Source organism: Oncorhynchus mykiss, chromosome 4, assembly GCF_013265735.2.
Source record: "Oncorhynchus mykiss isolate Arlee chromosome 4, USDA_OmykA_1.1, whole genome shotgun sequence".
NCBI classification, from domain to species: Eukaryota; Metazoa; Chordata; class Actinopteri; order Salmoniformes; family Salmonidae; genus Oncorhynchus; species Oncorhynchus mykiss.
Window position 1 is genome coordinate 38,788,636 of NC_048568.1, and position 18,626 is coordinate 38,807,261.

Consider the following 18,626-nt stretch of genomic DNA (forward strand, 5'->3'; position numbering starts at 1 on the left):
GCCAGTCATTCAGTGAGCCAGTCATTCAGTCAGCCAGTCATTCAGTCAGCCAGTCATTCAGTGAGCCAGTCATTCAGTCAGCCAGTCATTCAGTCAGCCAGTCATTCAGTAAGCCAGTCATTCAGCCAGCCAGTCATTCAGCCAGCCAGTCATTCAGTCAGCCAGTCATTCAGTCAGCCAGTTAGTTTCTTTACTATTAAACCTATATACATTTTCAGTCAATGACGCCATGCAGCAGAAAGGACTGATACTGGACAGCCTCGTGATGGTAAGTTGGTGGTTGGAGATATCCCTCTAGTGGTGTGGGGGCTGTGCTTTGGCAAAGTGGGTGGGGTTATATCTTGCCTGTTTGGCCTTGTCAGGAGGTATTGTCAGACGGGGCTACAGTGTCTCCTGACCCTTCCTGTCTCAGCCTCCAGTATTTATGCTGCAATAGTTTGTGTCGAGGGGCTAGGGTCAGTCTGTTATATCTGGAGTACTTCTCCTGTCTTATCCGGTGTCCTGTGGGAATTTAAGTATGCTCTCTCCAATTCTCTCTTTCTCTTTCTCTCTCTCGGAGGACCTGAGCCTTAGGACCATGCCTCAGGACTACCTGGCCTGATGACTCCTTTCTGTCCCCAGTCCACCTGGTCGTGCTGCTGCTCCAGTTTCAACTGTTCTGCCTGCGGCTATGGAATCCTGACCGGTTCACCGGACGTGCTACCTGCCCCAGACCTGCTGTTTTCAACTCTCTAGAGACAGCAGGAGCGGTAGAGATACTCTGAATGATCGGCTATGAAAAGCCAGCTGACATTTACTCCTGAGGTGCTGACCTGTTGCACCCTCGACAACCACTGTGATTATTATTATCTGACCATGCTGGTCATCTATGAACATTTGAACATCTTGGCCATGTTCTGTTATAATCGCCACCCGGCACAGCCAGAAGAGGACTGGCCACCCCTCATAGCCTGGTTCCTCTCTAGGTTTCTTCCTAGGTTCTGGCCTTTCTAGGGAGTTTTTCCTAGCCACCGTGCTTCTACACCTGCATTGCTTGCTGTTTGGGGTTTTAGTCTGGGTTTAAGTTCAGCACTTTGAGATATCAGCTGATGTAAGAAGGGCTTTATAAATACATTTAATTGATGGTTGTAGTGTCTAAGTCTATTTACACAGGGTGACTGATGTGAGGTTAAAAACCCCAGTCTATCCCTACCAGGGCTAGTAGTTATCAAGAGTCTCAGAGTAGGAGTGCTGATCTAAAATCAGGTCCTTCCTGGTCATAATGATATGATTAATTGGGATCTGCGATCAGCACTCCTATATTTTCAATGTTCTCAATTCTGTTTCGCTGCTCAAGTGAAGTAACTGAGCTGGCTGTGTTTCCAAAAGAGCAAGGTGTTCTCTTTGGATGAGCTGCCAATGTGTGAAACAGGTCTGAATATACTCTACGTTCAGTTGTCTGCTGAATATACTCTACGTTCATGTTGTCTGCTGAATAAACACTGCCATGTTGTCTAGTGAATAAACACTGCCATGTTGGTTGTCTAGTGAATAAACACTGCGATGTTGGTTGTCTAGTGAATAAACACTGCCATGTTGGTTGTCTAGTGAATAAACACTGCCATGTTGTCTAGTGAATAAACACTGCCATGTTGGTTGTCTAGTGAATAAACACTGCCATGTTGGTTGTCTAGTGAATAAACACTGCCATGTTGTCTAGTGAATAAACACTGCCATGTTGGTTGTCTAGTGAATAAACACTGCCATGTTGGTTGTCTAGTGAATAAACACTGCCATGTTGTCTAGTGAATAAACACTGACATGTTGTCTAGTGAATAAACACTGCCATGTTGGTTGTCTAGTGAATAAACACTGCCATGTTGTCTAGTGAATAAACACTGCCATGTTGGTTGTCTAGTGAATAAACACTGCCATGTTGGTTGTCTAGTGAATAAACACTGCCATGTTGTCTAGTGAATAAACACTGCCATGTTGTCTAGTGAATAAACACTGCCATGTTGTCTAGTGAATAAACACTGCCATGTTGGTTGTCTAGTGAATAAACACTGCCATGTTGGTTGTCTAGTGAATAAACACTGCCATGTTGTCTAGTGAATAAACACTGCCATGTTGGTTGTCTAGTGAATAAACACTGCCATGTTGGTTGTCTAGTGAATAAACACTGCCATGTTGGTTGTCTAGTGAATAAACACTGCCATGTTGTCTAGTGAATAAACACTGCCATGTTGTCTAGTGAATAAACACTGCCATGTTGTCTAGTGAATAAACACTGCCATGTTGGTTGTCTAGTGAATAAACACTGCCATGTTGGTTGTCTAGTGAATAAACACTGCCATGTTGTCAAGTGAATAAACACTGCCATGTTGGTTGTCTAGTGAATAAACACTGCCATGTTGGTTGTCTAGTGAATAAACACTGCCATGTTGTCTAGTGAATAAACACTGCCATGTTGTCTAGTGAATAAACACTGCCATGTTGGTTGTCTAGTGAATAAACACTGCCATGTTGTCTAGTGAATAAACACTGCCATGTTGGTTGTCTAGTGAATAAACACTGCCATGTTGGTTGTCTAGTGAATAAACACTGCCATGTTGTCTAGTGAATAAACACTGCCATGTTGGTTGTCTAGTGAATAAACACTGCCATGTTGGTTGTCTAGTGAATAAACACTGCCATGTTGTCTAGTGAATAAACACTGCCATGTTGGTTGTCTAGTGAATAAACACTGCCATGTTGGTTGTCTAGTGAATAAACACTGCCATGTTGGTTGTCTAGTGAATAAACACTGCCATGTTGGTTGTCTAGTGAATAAACACTGCCATGTTGTCTAGTGAATAAACACTGCCATGTTGGTTGTCTAGTGAATAAACACTGCCATGTTGTCTAGTGAATAAACACTGCCATGTTGTCTAGTGAATAAACACTGCCATGTTGTCTAGTGAATAAACACTGCCATGTTGGTTGTCTAGTGAATAAACACTGCCATGATGTCTAGTGAATAAACACTGCCATGTTGTCTAGTGAATAAACACTGCCATGTTGTCTAGTGAATAAACACTGCCATGTTGTCTAGTGAATAAACACTGCCATGTTGGTTGTCTAGTGAATAAACACTGCCATGTTGTCTAGTGAATAAACACTGCCATGTTGTCTAGTGAATAAACACTGCCATGTTGTCTAGTGAATAAACACTGCCATGTTGTCTAGTGAATAAACACTGCCATGTTGGTTGTCTAGTGAATAAACACTGCCATGTTGGTTGTCTAGTGAATAAACACTGCCATGTTGGTTGTCTAGTGAATAAACACTGCCATGTTGGTTGTCTAGTGAATAAACACTGCCATGTTGTCTAGTGAATAAACACTGCCATGTTGGTTGTCTAGTGAATAAACACTGCCATGTTGGTTGTCTAGTGAATAAACACTGCCATGTTGGTTGTCTAGTGAATAAACACTGCCATGTTGTCTAGTGAATAAACACTGCCATGTTGGTTGTCTAGTGAATAAACACTGCCATGTTGTCTAGTGAATAAACACTGCCATGATGTCTAGTGAATAAACACTGCCATGATGTCTAGTGAATAAACACTGCCATGATGGTTGTCTAGTGAATAAACACTGCCATGTTGGTTGTCTAGTGAATAAACACTGCCATGTTGGTTGTCTAGTGAATAAACACTGCCATGTTGGTTGTCTAGTGAATAAACACTGCCATGTTGTCTAGTGAATAAACACTGCCATGTTGGTTGTCTAGTGAATAAACACTGCCATGTTGTCTAGTGAATAAACACTGCCATGTTGTCTAGTGAATAAACACTGCCATGTTGGTTGTCTAGTGAATAAACACTGCCATGTTGTCTAGTGAATAAACACTGCCATGTTGTCTAGTGAATAAACACTGCCATGTTGTCTAGTGAATAAACACTGCCATGTTGGTTGTCTAGTGAATAAACACTGCCATGTTGGTTGTCTAGTGAATAAACACTGCCATGTTGTCTAGTGAATAAACACTGCCATGTTGTCTAGTGAATAAACACTGCCATGTTGGTTGTCTAGTGAATAAACACTGCCATGTTGGTTGTCTAGTGAATAAACACTGCCATGTTGTCTAGTGAATAAACACTGCCATGATGGTTGTCTAGTGAATAAACACTGCCATGTTGGTTGTCTAGTGAATAAACACTGCCATGTTGTCTAGTGAATAAACACTGCCATGTTGTCTAGTGAATAAACACTGCCATGTTGGTTGTCTAGTGAATAAACACTGCCATGTTGTCTAGTGAATAAACACTGCCATGTTGTCTAGTGAATAAACACTGCCATGTTGTCTAGTGAATAAACACTGCCATGTTGGTTGTCTAGTGAATAAACACTGCCATGTTGTCTAGTGAATAAACACTGCCATGTTGTCTAGTGAATAAACACTGCCATGTTGTCTAGTGAATAAACACTGCCATGTTGTCTAGTGAATAAACACTGCCATGTTGTCTAGTGAATAAACACTGACATGTTGGTTGTCTAGTGAATAAACACTGCCATGTTGTCTAGTGAATAAACACTGCCATGTTGTCTAGTGAATAAACACTGCCATGTTGTCTAGTGAATAAACACTGCCATGTTGGTTGTCTAGTGAATAAACACTGCCATGTTGTCTAGTGAATAAACACTGCCATGTTGTCTAGTGAATAAACACTGCCATGATGTCTAGTGAATAAACACTGCCATGTTGTCTAGTGAATAAACACTGCCATGTTGTCTAGTGAATAAACACTGACATGTTGTCTAGTGAATAAACACTGACATGTTGGTTGTCTAGTGAATAAACACTGCCATGTTGGTTGTCTAGTGAATAAACACTGCCATGTTGTCTAGTGAATAAACACTGCCATGTTGGTTGTCTAGTGAATAAACACTGCCATGTTGGTTGTCTAGTGAATAAACACTGCCATGTTGTCTAGTGAATAAACACTGCCATGTTGTCTAGTGAATAAACACTGCCATGTTGTCTAGTGAATAAACACTGCCATGTTGTCTAGTGAATAAACACTGCCATGTTGTCTAGTGAATAAACACTGCCATGTTGGTTGTCTAGTGAATAAACACTGCCATGTTGGTTGTCTAGTGAATAAACACTGCCATGATGTCTAGTGAATAAACACTGCCATGTTGTCTAGTGAATAAACACTGCCATGTTGTCTAGTGAATAAACACTGCCATGTTGGTTGTCTAGTGAATAAACACTGCCATGTTGTCTAGTGAATAAACACTGCCATGTTGGTTGTCTAGTGAATAAACACTGCCATGTTGGTTGTCTAGTGAATAAACACTGCCATGTTGTCTAGTGAATAAACACTGCCATGTTGTCTAGTGAATAAACACTGCCATGTTGTCTAGTGAATAAACACTGCCATGTTGGTTGTCTAGTGAATAAACACTGCCATGTTGTCTAGTGAATAAACACTGCCATGTTGTCTAGTGAATAAACACTGCCATGTTGTCTAGTGAATAAACACTGCCATGTTGTCTAGTGAATAAACACTGCCATGTTGTCTAGTGAATAAACACTGACATGTTGTCTAGTGAATAAACACTGCCATGTTGGTTGTCTAGTGAATAAACACTGCCATGTTGGTTGTCTAGTGAATAAACACTGCCATGTTGTCTAGTGAATAAACACTGCCATGATGTCTAGTGAATAAACACTGCCATGTTGTCTAGTGAATAAACACTGCCATGTTGTCTAGTGAATAAACACTGCCATGTTGTCTAGTGAATAAACACTGCCATGTTGGTTGTCTAGTGAATAAACACTGCCATGTTGTCTAGTGAATAAACACTGCCATGTTGTCTAGTGAATAAACACTGCCATGTTGGTTGTCTAGTGAATAAACACTGCCATGTTGTCTAGTGAATAAACACTGACATGTTGTCTAGTGAATAAACACTGCCATGTTGGTTGTCTAGTGAATAAACATTGCCATGTTGGTTGTCTAGTGAATAAACACTGCCATGTTGGTTGTCTAGTGAATAAACATTGCCATGTTGGTTGTCTAGTGAATAAACACTGCCATGATGTCTAGTGAATAAACACTGCCATGTTGTCTAGTGAATAAACATTGCCATGTTGTCTAGTGAATAAACACTGCCATGTTGGTTGTCTAGTGAATAAACACTGCCATGTTGGTTGTCTAGTGAATAAACACTGCCATGTTGGTTGTCTAGTGAATAAACACTGCCATGTTGTCTAGTGAATAAACACTGCCATGTTGGTTGTCTAGTGAATAAACACTGCCATGTTGTCTAGTGAATAAACATTGCCATGTTGTCTAGTGAATAAACACTGCCATGTTGGTTGTCTAGTGAATAAACACTGCCATGTTGTCTAGTGAATAAACATTGCCATGTTGTCTAGTGAATAAACACTGCCATGTTGTCTAGTGAATAAACACTGCCATGTTGGTTGTCTAGTGAATAAACACTGCCATGTTGTCTAGTGAATAAACATTGCCATGTTGTCTAGTGAATAAACACTGCCATGTTGTCTAGTGAATAAACACTGACATGTTGGTTGTCTAGTGAATAAACACTGCCATGTTGGTTGTCTAGTGAATAAACACTGCCATGATGGTTGTCTAGTGAATAAACACTGCCATGTTGGTTGTCTAGTGAATAAACACTGCCATGTTGGTTGTCTAGTGAATAAACACTACCATGTTGGTTGTCTAGTGAATAAACACTGCCATGTTGTCTAGTGAATAAACACTGCCATGATGTCTAGTGAATAAACACTGCCATGTTGTCTAGTGAATAAACACTGCCATGTTGGTTGTCTAGTGAATAAACACTGCCATGTTGGTTGTCTAGTGAATAAACACTGCCATGTTGGTTGTCTAGTGAATAAACACTGCCATGTTGTCTAGTGAATAAACACTGCCATGTTGGTTGTCTAGTGAATAAACACTGCCATGTTGGTTGTCTAGTGAATAAACACTGCCATGTTGGTTGTCTAGTGAATAAACACTGCCATGTTGTCTAGTGAATAAACACTGCCATGTTGGTTGTCTAGTGAATAAACACTGCCATGTTGGTTGTCTAGTGAATAAACACTGCCATGTTGGTTGTCTAGTGAATAAACACTGCCATGTTGTCTAGTGAATAAACACTGCCATGTTGTCTAGTGAATAAACACTGCCATGTTGTCTAGTGAATAAACACTGCCATGTTGTCTAGTGAATAAACACTGCCATGATGTCTAGTGAATAAACACTGCCATGTTGTCTAGTGAATAAACACTGTCATGATGTCTAGTGAATAAACACCTCCATGTTGTCTAGTGAATAAACACTGACATGTTGGTTGTCTAGTGAATAAACACTGCCATGTTGTCTAGTGAATAAACACTGCCATGTTGTCTAGTGAATAAACACTGCCATGTTGGTTGTCTAGTGAATAAACACTGCCATGTTGGTTGTCTAGTGAATAAACACTGCCATGTTGGTTGTCTAGTGAATAAACACTGCCATGTTGTCTAGTGAATAAACACTGCCATGTTGGTTGTCTAGTGAATAAACACTGCCATGTTGTCTAGTGAATAAACACTGACATGTTGTCTAGTGAATAAACACTGCCATGTTGGTTGTCTAGTGAATAAACACTGCCATGTTGGTTGTCTAGTGAATAAACACTGCCATGTTGGTTGTCTAGTGAATAAACACTGCCATGTTGGTTGTCTAGTGAATAAACACTGCCATGATGTCTAGTGAATAAACACTGCCATGTTGTCTAGTGAATAAACACTGCCATGTTGTCTAGTGAATAAACACTGACATGTTGTCTAGTGAATAAACACTGACATGTTGGTTGTCTAGTGAATAAACACTGCCATGTTGGTTGTCTAGTGAATAAACACTGCCATGATGGTTGTCTAGTGAATAAACACTGCCATGTTGGTTGTCTAGTGAATAAACACTGCCATGTTGGTTGTCTAGTGAATAAACACTGCCATGTTGTCTAGTGAATAAACACTGCCATGTTGGTTGTCTAGTGAATAAACACTGCCATGTTGTCTAGTGAATAAACACTGCCATGTTGTCTAGTGAATAAACACTGCCATGATGTCTAGTGAATAAACACTGCCATGTTGGTTGTCTAGTGAATAAACACTGCCATGTTGTCTAGTGAATAAACACTGCCATGTTGGTTGTCTAGTGAATAAACACTGCCATGTTGGTTGTCTAGTGAATAAACACTGCCATGTTGTCTAGTGAATAAACACTGCCATGTTGGTTGTCTAGTGAATAAACACTGCCATGTTGTCTAGTGAATAAACACTGCCATGTTGTCTAGTGAATAAACACTGCCATGTTGTCTAGTGAATAAACACTGCCATGTTGGTTGTCTAGTGAATAAACACTGCCATGTTGGTTGTCTAGTGAATAAACACTGCCATGTTGGTTGTCTAGTGAATAAACACTGCCATGTTGGTTGTCTAGTGAATAAACACTGCCATGTTGTCTAGTAAATAAACACTGCCATGTTGTCTAGTGAATAAACACTGCCATGTTGGTTGTCTAGTGAATAAACACTGCCATGTTGTCTAGTGAATAAACACTGCCATGTTGGTTGTCTAGTGAATAAACACTGCCATGTTGTCTAGTGAATAAACACTGCCATGTTGGTTGTCTAGTGAATAAACACTGCCATGTTGGTTGTCTAGTGAATAAACACTGCCATGTTGTCTAGTGAATAAACACTGCCATGTTGGTTGTCTAGTGAATAAACACTGCCATGTTGGTTGTCTAGTGAATAAACACTGCCATGTTGTCTAGTGAATAAACACTGCCATGTTGGTTGTCTAGTGAATAAACACTGCCATGTTGTCTAGTGAATAAACACTGCCATGTTGGTTGTCTAGTGAATAAACACTGACATGTTGTCTAGTGAATAAACACTGCCATGTTGTCTAGTGAATAAACACTGCCATGTTGTCTAGTGAATAAACACTGCCATGTTGTCTAGTGAATAAACACTGCCATGTTGTCTAGTGAATAAACACTGCCATGTTGTCTAGTGAATAAACACTGCCATGTTGGTTGTCTAGTGAATAAACACTGCCATGTTGTCTAGTGAATAAACACTGCCATGTTGGTTGTCTAGTGAATAAACACTGACATGTTGTCTAGTGAATAAACACTGCCATGTTGGTTGTCTAGTGAATAAACACTGCCATGTTGTCTAGTGAATAAACACTGCCATGTTGTCTAGTGAATAAACACTGCCATGTTGTCTAGTGAATAAACACTGCCATGTTGGTTGTCTAGTGAATAAACACTGCCATGTTGGTTGTCTAGTGAATAAACACTGCCATGTTGGTTGTCTAGTGAATAAACACTGCCATGTTGTCTAGTGAATAAACACTGCCATGTTGGTTGTCTAGTGAATAAACACTGCCATGTTGTCTAGTGAATAAACACTGCCATGTTGGTTGTCTAGTGAATAAACACTGCCATGTTGTCTAGTGAATAAACACTGCCATGTTGGTTGTCTAGTGAATAAACACTGCCATGTTGGTTGTCTAGTGAATAAACACTGCCATGTTGTCTAGTGAATAAACACTGCCATGTTGGTTGTCTAGTGAATAAACACTGCCATGTTGGTTGTCTAGTGAATAAACACTGCCATGTTGGTTGTCTAGTGAATAAACACTGCCATGTTGGTTGTCTAGTGAATAAACACTGCCATGTTGGTTGTCTAGTGAATAAACACTGCCATGTTGGTTGTCTAGTGAATAAACACTGCCATGTTGTCTAGTGAATAAACACTGCCATGTTGGTTGTCTAGTGAATGAACACTGCCATGTTGTCTAGTGAATAAACACTGCCATGTTGTCTAGTGAATAAACACTGCCATGTTGTCTAGTGAATGAACACTGCCATGTTGGTTGTCTAGTGAATAAACACTGCCATGTTGTCTAGTGAATAAACACTGCCATGTTGTCTAGTGAATAAACCCTGCCATGTTGTCTAGTGAATAAACACTGCCATGTTGGTTGTCTAGTGAATAAACACTGCCATGTTGGTTGCTGATGGATGATCAACAGTGAGCTCTCAGACAGAGGAACACATGAAAACAGCTATCTCTCCATTATAACAGGTGTGAATGAGAACCAGCATAGCAGACAGAATAAAACTATTTTAAACTGCACACCAACCTGAGCCTGAAATTAACCTTTCAAAGCCAGGTGTTCTCCTATAGTCACAGAGTTCTTTAGGCAGTTCTGTGTCAATTGATTATGCCATGTGATTGTTGTACATTTGATTAGACCAGGGCATATAATAAGTCACTATATTCAAGAAATTTCAGATGAGATCTGGTTATCAAGTGTATCAACAAAGTTTATTGGTGTTGCATGGCACATGATTGGTGCAACGCACGGCATTGATTGTCGGGGCTACTGTACGGCTCACAGGCACAGTAAACACACACACATAAAGCACACACACACACCCACCCCAGAGTATGTGAGCGGATCGAGGAGCTGAGCGGGGAGCGTGTCCAATTTGACTGGAGAGTGGAGTGAGATTCCCAAAGGTTGGAGTCTCAGCCTTCAAGCCCCCTCCAATTTTGCTCCAGTAACGCTCCAAGTAGTGCTCATTTCACAAGCTCAGGGCATGCCCGGCCCAGCATGCATTTCTAGTCTACTTGTATGCTGCTACAGCCCCTTGTTTTAGCTACTGTCATAGAGTTCACTAAATATTTGAGATGACCATCACTCATTCATATATCACTCATTCATATATCCTTATGTACATATTCTTTATCCCCTTACACTGTGTACAAGACAGTAGTTTTGGAATTGTTAGTTAGATTACTTGTTGGTTATTACTGCATTGTCAGAACTAGAAGCACAAGCATTTCGCTACACTCGCATTAACATCTGCTAACCATGTGTATGTGACAAATAAAATTTGATTTGATTTGATTTGATATTTTCATAAAGAAACTGATAAAAACACACAGGTGCTAAATCAAGGTGACTTACAAAGATGAGGACCAAGAGCAAGAGAGGGAGTGTGGTGATGTAGTGTCCACTACTAAAGAGAGGGAGTGTGGTGATTTATTGGCACACAACTAAAGAACCATTGTGAAATCTATAAAGACACGTATCCTGAAAGCATGAGGGTGTACTTAACAATGTGCACATGCTAACAGAAAGGAAGAGGTGGCTAGCTAGCTAGCTCTGTGTGTCAATGTAGCAATTCATTTATAAACTAAAAATCTGATATCTTAAAAGTTTCCTTCATTTTCGTTCTATTATCTATACAATAGGCCATAACTGGATTTTGGCCCAATAGTCCTGGCATATTCCCTCGTTCAAGGAGCTTTCCGTTTTGATTGGGTTATTTTTGCCTAAAAACCTTTAGGCCTAGTTAAAGAAAAATATAAAAAACAACTGTGCATCTCTGCCCAGCCTGTCAAGAGTGACCAACGGGGTGTTATTCATCCCCAGTGGCTCTGCCAGTGTCGAGAGGATATTCTCCCCTGCTGGCCGGCTCTCCAGGCACCATCACATGAGCCTGAAGCCACAGACTAAACTCGTGTTTCTGAAAATGAATTCAAAGGCACTAATAAGTTATTTTTCATTTAATTATAAGTAAGTCACAGCCTATATGGCCAATTCACAGACTATAATGGTTTAATACAACGAAATGCCGTTTAAACGCTGAGCTCTTTATGTTCCTACCAGCCTATTGTGTAGCACTCGCAAATACTTCACAATATATTTCTTTGTAGGCTATAGCCTTGAAATAATTGAAATAACAGACTAATAATATAGCCTAAATAATAAATGTTTGTTTCTTAAGTTCCCTGTCTGGCTCCTGACCTATTTACAGTGTTTTTATGTGTAGCAAAAACTCAGGGAGGAAAAGGTGTAGATTCACGCGCAGAGCGCGGCAGGTGATCATTTAGCCTCCGCAGAAGGCAGGATTCATGGTCATAGGCAGGCAATGGTCATACATAGGTAGGTAAACAGTCAGGTGACTCAAAACTAGGACTGAAGGCTATAACTGGTTGTCACAAACGAGCTGGGAAAAGGCTTAGTAGAGTCTAAACGAACAATACCTCACAAAGGCACAAACAGAATGAACGGAACTAAATAAGGAGCTGATGAGACCAGGTGAGTAACCAACACAGGTGAAAACAATGACAAAAATGAAAGACAGGGCTACGTTCAAGAACACAAAGAAACAGGGCTACGTTCCAGAACACAAAGAAACGGGGCTACGTTCCAGAACACAAAGAAACATTGCTACGTTCCAGATTACAAAGAAACAGGGCTACGTTCCAGAACACAAAGAAACAGGGCTACGTTCCAGAACACAAAGAAACAGGGCTACGTTCCAGAACACAAAGAAACAGGGCTACGTTCCAGAACACAAAGAAACAGAGCTACGTTCCAGAACGCAAAGAAACAGGGCTACATTCCAGAACGCAAAGAAACAGGGCTACGTTCCAGAACACAAAGAAACATTGCTATGTTCCAGAACACAAAGAAACAGGACTACGTTCCAGAACACAAAGAAACAGGGCTACGTTCCAGAACACAAAGAAACAGGGCTACGTTCCAGAACACAAAGAAACAGGGCTACGTTCCAGATTACAAAGAAACAGGGCTACGTTCCAGATCACAAAGAAACAGGGCTACGTTCCAGATCACAAAGAAACAGGGCTACGTTCCAGAACACAAAGAAACAGGGCTACGTTCCAGAACACAAAGAAACAGGGCTACGTTCCACAACACAAAGAAACAGAACACAAGGTTGACTAAGAAAATAAATACAGAACCTTAACAACATGCTGTTTTACATGACATGTAGCCAATTTGAAATGATGTTCGCTTCACATTTTCATGTTTATTCAAATACTTTTCATTCAAATCCATATGGTTTTGTTTCAATACTTAAAAAAACAATTGGTAGGTCCAAGTACTTACATAAATAGACGGGTTTTGGTTCAATTGTGCTTTTAATTAATGGAGCGAATTTGGAGCTGCAGGGAGCATTTTTTTATTTTTTTGCGGAGCGGTTGGAAAGGATGTGGAGTGCTGGAGCATGCGCATCCCTCCATTAACAATGAGCAGGTTATCCAACCACTCACATGCTCTGATACACACACACACACATCCTGGCTTCCTTCCATTGGGATAAAGTCAAGAGCTCTGAGTGAATTGCTTCATTGGAACCATAACCATCACTAAAACACAGGTCATTGATGGGGCTGTCTATACCGTTAAAACACAGGTCATTGATGAGGCTGTCTATACCTTTAAAACACAGGTCATTGATGAGGTCATCTATACCTTTAAAACACAGGTCATTGATGAGGCTGTCTATACCGTTAAAACACAGGTCATTGATGAGGTCATCTATACCGTTAAAACACAGGTCATTGATGGGGCTGTCTATACCGTTAAAACACAGGTCATTGATGAGGTCATCTATACCTTTAAAACACAAGTCATTGATGAGGCTGTCTATACCGTTAAAACACAGGTCATTGATGAGGTCATCTATACCTTTAAAACACAGGTCATTGATGGGGCTGTCTATACCGTTAAAACACAGGTCATTGATGAGGTCATCTATACCTTTAAAACACAGGTCATTGATGAGGCTGTCTATACCGTTAAAACACAGGTCATTGATGAGGTCATCTATACCTTTAAAACACAGGTCATTGATGAGGCTGTCTATACCGTTAAAACACAGGTCATTGATGAGGTCATCTATACCTTTAAAACACAGGTCATTGATGGGGCTGTCTATACCGTTAAAACACAGGTCATTGCACTCTTTATACCCTCTGTCTCTCTCTCTCTCTCTGTCTCTGTGTCTCTCTCTCTCTCTCTAGCTCTCTCTAGCTCTCTCTCTATCTCTCTCTCTAGCTCTCTCTCTAGCTCTCTCTGTCTCTCTGTCTCTCTCTCTCTCTAGCTCGATCTCTGTCTCTCTCTAGCTCTCTCTCTCTCTGTCTCTCTCGTTCTCAACCTGTTCCTCCTTCCTATTTTCTCCCTCTCTCTATTGTCTGTAAAGATCACTCTCTCCAGGCCTTATCAGTGTTGCATGCTTGCTGGTGCGATAATGGTGCACCTCGGTTACTGGTTATTAAACTCAGTGGCTTCTATATAGAGGAACAGCAAACATTGATCATGTTAATGTCCAGGCCAAAACCACAGATGTCAGTTACTAGTATCATTGATGACATGAAAACAGATGGGGCAGTGGTACTGATGGAGACGGGCGATGCCAGAAAAATAGATGGGCAGTGGTACTGATGGGGACGGGTGATGCCAGAAAAATAGATGGGCAGTGGTACTGATGGAGACGGGCGATGCCAGAAAAATAGATGGGCAGTGGTACTGATGGGGACGGGCGATGCCAGAAAAATAGATGGGCAGTGGTACTGATGGAGACGGGCGATGCCAGAAAAATAGATGGGCAGTGGTACTGATGAGGACGGGCGATGCCAGAAAAATAGATGGGCAGTGGTACTGATGGAGACGGGCGATGCCAGAAAAACAGATGGGCAGTGGTACTGATGGGGACGGGCGATGCCAGAAAAATAGATGGGCAGTGGTACTGATGGAGACGGGCGATGCCAGAAAAATAGATGAGCAGAGGTACTGATGGGGACGGGCGATGCCAGAAAAATAGATGGGCAGTGGTACTGATGGAGACGGGCGATGCCAGAAAAATAGATGAGCAGAGGTACTGATGGGGACGGGCGATGCCAGAAAAACAGATGGGCAGTGGTACTGATGGAGACAGGCGATGCCAGAAAAACAGATGGGCAGTGGTACTGATGGAGACAGGCGATGCCAGAAAAACAGATGGGCAGTGGTACTGATGGAGACAGGCGATGCCAGAAAAACAGATGGGCAGTGGTACTGATGGAGACAGGCGATGCCAGAAAAACAGATGGGCAGTGGTACTGATGGAGACAGGCGATGCCAGAAAAACAGATGGGCAGTGGTACTGATGGAGACAGGCGATGCCAGAAAAACAGATGGGCAGTGGTACTGATGGAGACAGGCGATGCCAGAAAAATAGATGGGCAGTGGTACTGATGGAGACAGGCGATGCCAGAAAAACAGATGGGCAGTGGTACTGATGGAGACAGGCGATGCCAGAAAAACAGATGGGCAGTGGTACTGATGGAGACAGGCGATGCCAGAAAAACAGATGGGCAGTGGTACTGATGGAGACAGGCGATGCCAGAAAAACAGATGGGCAGTGGTACTGATGGAGACAGGCGATGCCAGAAAAACAGATGGGCAGTGGTACTGATGGAGACAGGCGATGCCAGAAAAACAGATGGGCAGTGGTACTGATGGAGACAGGCGATGCCAGAAAAACAGATGGGCAGTGGTACTGATGGAGACAGGCGATGCCAGAAAAACAGATGGGCAGTGGTACTGATGGAGACAGGCGATGCCAGAAAAACAGATGGGCAGTGGTACTGATGGAGACAGGCGATGCCAGAAAAACAGATGGGCAGTGGTACTGATGGAGACAGGCGATGCCAGAAAAACAGATGGGCAGTGGTACTGATGGAGACAGGCGATGCCAGAAAAGTAACGTATACGTATACAAAAAAAACACGAGTGAAAGTTGTCACAGCTGGTTGTTTCTCTCCATGTGTTTCTATACGTTCAGGTGGTTTTATACATACGATGTGTCTGAACGGAACAAAAAGGTGTTAACAGCTAAATATAAATACATTGTTGTTACCTCTCCATATGTGATATTAGAAACGGGTCAAGAATACACCTCTCCATATGTGATATTAGAAACGGGTCATGAATACACCTCTCCATACGTGATATTAGAAACGGGTCATGAATACACCTCTCCATATGCCTCCTTTTCTGTATTTGCAAATAAAAAGGCATACTCTGCAAGATTTGCGCACCATCCAAAAAGTGAGCCCAGCAACAATAATGTAATCAATAGAGCAAGATAGAAATATTACAGACTATGGCTTTAAGTATTAGTAAACTCCTGACTCACTTTCAGAGTCCACTTCCAGGACTGGTGATATAAAGGTATCTGTTCCAGCAGTTAGAGTCAGAGGGACTGAGGTTGACCAGGACTGGTGATATAAAGGTATCTGTTCCAGCAGCTAGAGTCAGAGGGACTGAGGTTGACCAGGACTGCTGATATAAAGGTATCTGTTCCAGCAGCTAGAGTCAGAGGGACTGAGGTTGACCAGGACTGGTGATATAAAGATATCTGTTCCAGCAGCTAGAGTCAGAGGGACTGAGGTTGACCAGGACTGGTGATATAAAGGTATCTGTTCCAGCAGCTAGAGTCAGAGGGACTGAGGTTGACCAGGACTGGTGATATAAAGGTATCTGTTCCAGCAGCTAGAGTCAGAGGGACTGAGGTTGACCAGGACTGTATTTGTAGAAAAACAGATTAGTACCGGTGACGATGTGGGTGGCACAGGCACGGTTCACTGAGGCACACTAACCGGATTTACCAAAATACTGAGAATGCAACTTTAAAGTCAGGTGACACCGTAGGCCCTGAGGCTTACAACTGGAACTATATTACTGTATCTTGTATTCCATATCAAATATGAAATGTTTTGACTATAAAATGTTATTAAATATGAAAAAAGTGTGATTACAAAATGTTATCAAATCTGAAATGTCATTGTTATGAAATATTATTACATGTGAAATATTATTATTAAATGTTATGGCCCCTATTATGAATCCTCAGACAACCTGGGACTACTGTCCCTATCACCTGCACTGGGCTATGGCTGGAGTGTGTGTGTGTGTGAGAGAGAGAGAGAGACACACACACACAAGGAGAGAAAGTGAAAGGGGGGGGAGATGGTGTAGGATATTTTACTCACCCAACAGGGATCCTATGAGGATGAGCACCTGGATGGTAGTGGTGAAGTTCCGATAGGCTTGGTCTGTGATGGAGCGCTCCTGGCCGTTATCCAACCGTGTAGGTGTTGGACCTGACCCGTTATGGGGATCCAGCAGGAGGTGGGCCGGGGTGAAATTCGCGGTTCCATCTCCTGCGGTCGGAACCCAACTCCCAACATCCATTTTAGTTCACCTCAAGAGGGTATTACACTTTAAATTACATCTAAGATCCCAGTAAATGGCCAATGAATAGGCTGGAGGTTAGTCGGAAGTCAATACTGGCCGCACTTCATGTGGAATGAAGTCAAGATTCATTTGGAAAATGAGACCTTTTAGAAATGAGGTGTGAGAATGGGTTTGCCCTGAGGTGCCAATAGTCCATTGCCCCGCTGGTGAACAGGCATTCCCGCAGAGGGGCCAATTTCAAGACAGAATGGCATTTATATGTCACTCTCTTCTTGCATTCAAGTCCACACAGTCAAAAAAATGGTTTGGAAAAACAGGCCAGAATATAGATTCACAATTTCATATGTTCAGATTGCCCAAATATTACATCATGTTAAATGTTGTCTCCCTACATCATGCGGTGACATCTCTCCATTCAACAACCGACGAGCGTGCGCTGTCCATTGTGATGAAAAATGCTACCTGTTCTTAAGAGGTAAACTTCTGTCACAGATACATCTAAAAAATAAACAAAAATAAAAAATAAACGTCAACCTACATGAAAAACCGATAAACTACTGACTGACTAGGGTCCAGTCATAATAATTGACATTCAACATCCACATATTTAGATGACAGGATGTGCCAATATCTAGCCTATCAAGCACGTTTCTATTTCAAGGATTTTGTTCACTTATTAAAGACAGTGCATTTTGCCCTCAAATATATGAGATTCAGCTATACATACCTTCAAGGATTTTTCTTATCGAGACTACGGACACAGTCTCGTTGGTTACACCACGGAAATCTAAGATTTCCTTCAGTTTCTTGCTCATCAGCCCGTCCGTCAGCGGTTTGGACTATCAGCCCGTTTCATTAGGCTATTAGGAATAAAGGAGGGAACGCGTTCATCTGTCTCCTCAATCCGATTGATAAAATATTCTCTCCATGCGCGTCACCGTCAGCCCGCCGCTGTCAGTCAGTCTGCCAGCACTCTATCTGCGGGAGACTCGCTGTGCTGTGTGATGGGGCCGTAGATAAACGAATATTTTTCCTAAAGATCAGGCATCACACCGGAGGCAAGAGTCCCTCCTCTTCGTAGTAATAACATGGGCTCTGATAGACTCCTTCATAAATACATGACCGAAAAAAAAAATCGAATGAAATCGTATTTGTCTCACTACAACAGGTGTAAACATAACAGTGACAGGTTTACTTACCAGCTCTTTCCCAATGATGCAGATTAAAGCACATAAAACACACAGGAATGAAGCTATACGCAAGGAGTGCCATAACCATATCAATGTGTAGAGAGATACGTGGTAATTGAGGTAGATATGTAAAAACAGGCAAGGCTAAAGTGACCAGGCATCAGGATATAACACTAAATAAAGAATGACTGGGGCAAATGGAAATATAGCTACATTACACTTAATTTTACAATTTGAGCATTGTTAGCGTACTCATGGATGTCACTGTGCGTTTACATGTATAGTATGTTGCCGAGGCAATTCTTCCCC

General features: G+C 41.7%; 1 protein-coding gene across 1 annotated transcript in view; it reads right to left on the reverse strand.

Annotated features, from left to right (window-relative positions):
- Positions 1-17,124, reverse strand: part of LOC110521102 (G-protein coupled receptor 176-like) — a 39,947-nt gene extending 22,823 nt beyond the window's left edge. The window contains exons 1-2 of the mRNA XM_036976483.1: positions 16,923-17,124; positions 13,288-13,821 (exon numbers count right to left, since the gene is read on the reverse strand). Coding sequence (XP_036832378.1) covers positions 13,288-13,821; positions 16,923-17,124 — 736 coding nt within the window. The remainder of the gene's footprint in view (positions 1-13,287; positions 13,822-16,922) is intronic.
- Positions 17,125-18,626: the final 1,502 nt, after the last annotated feature.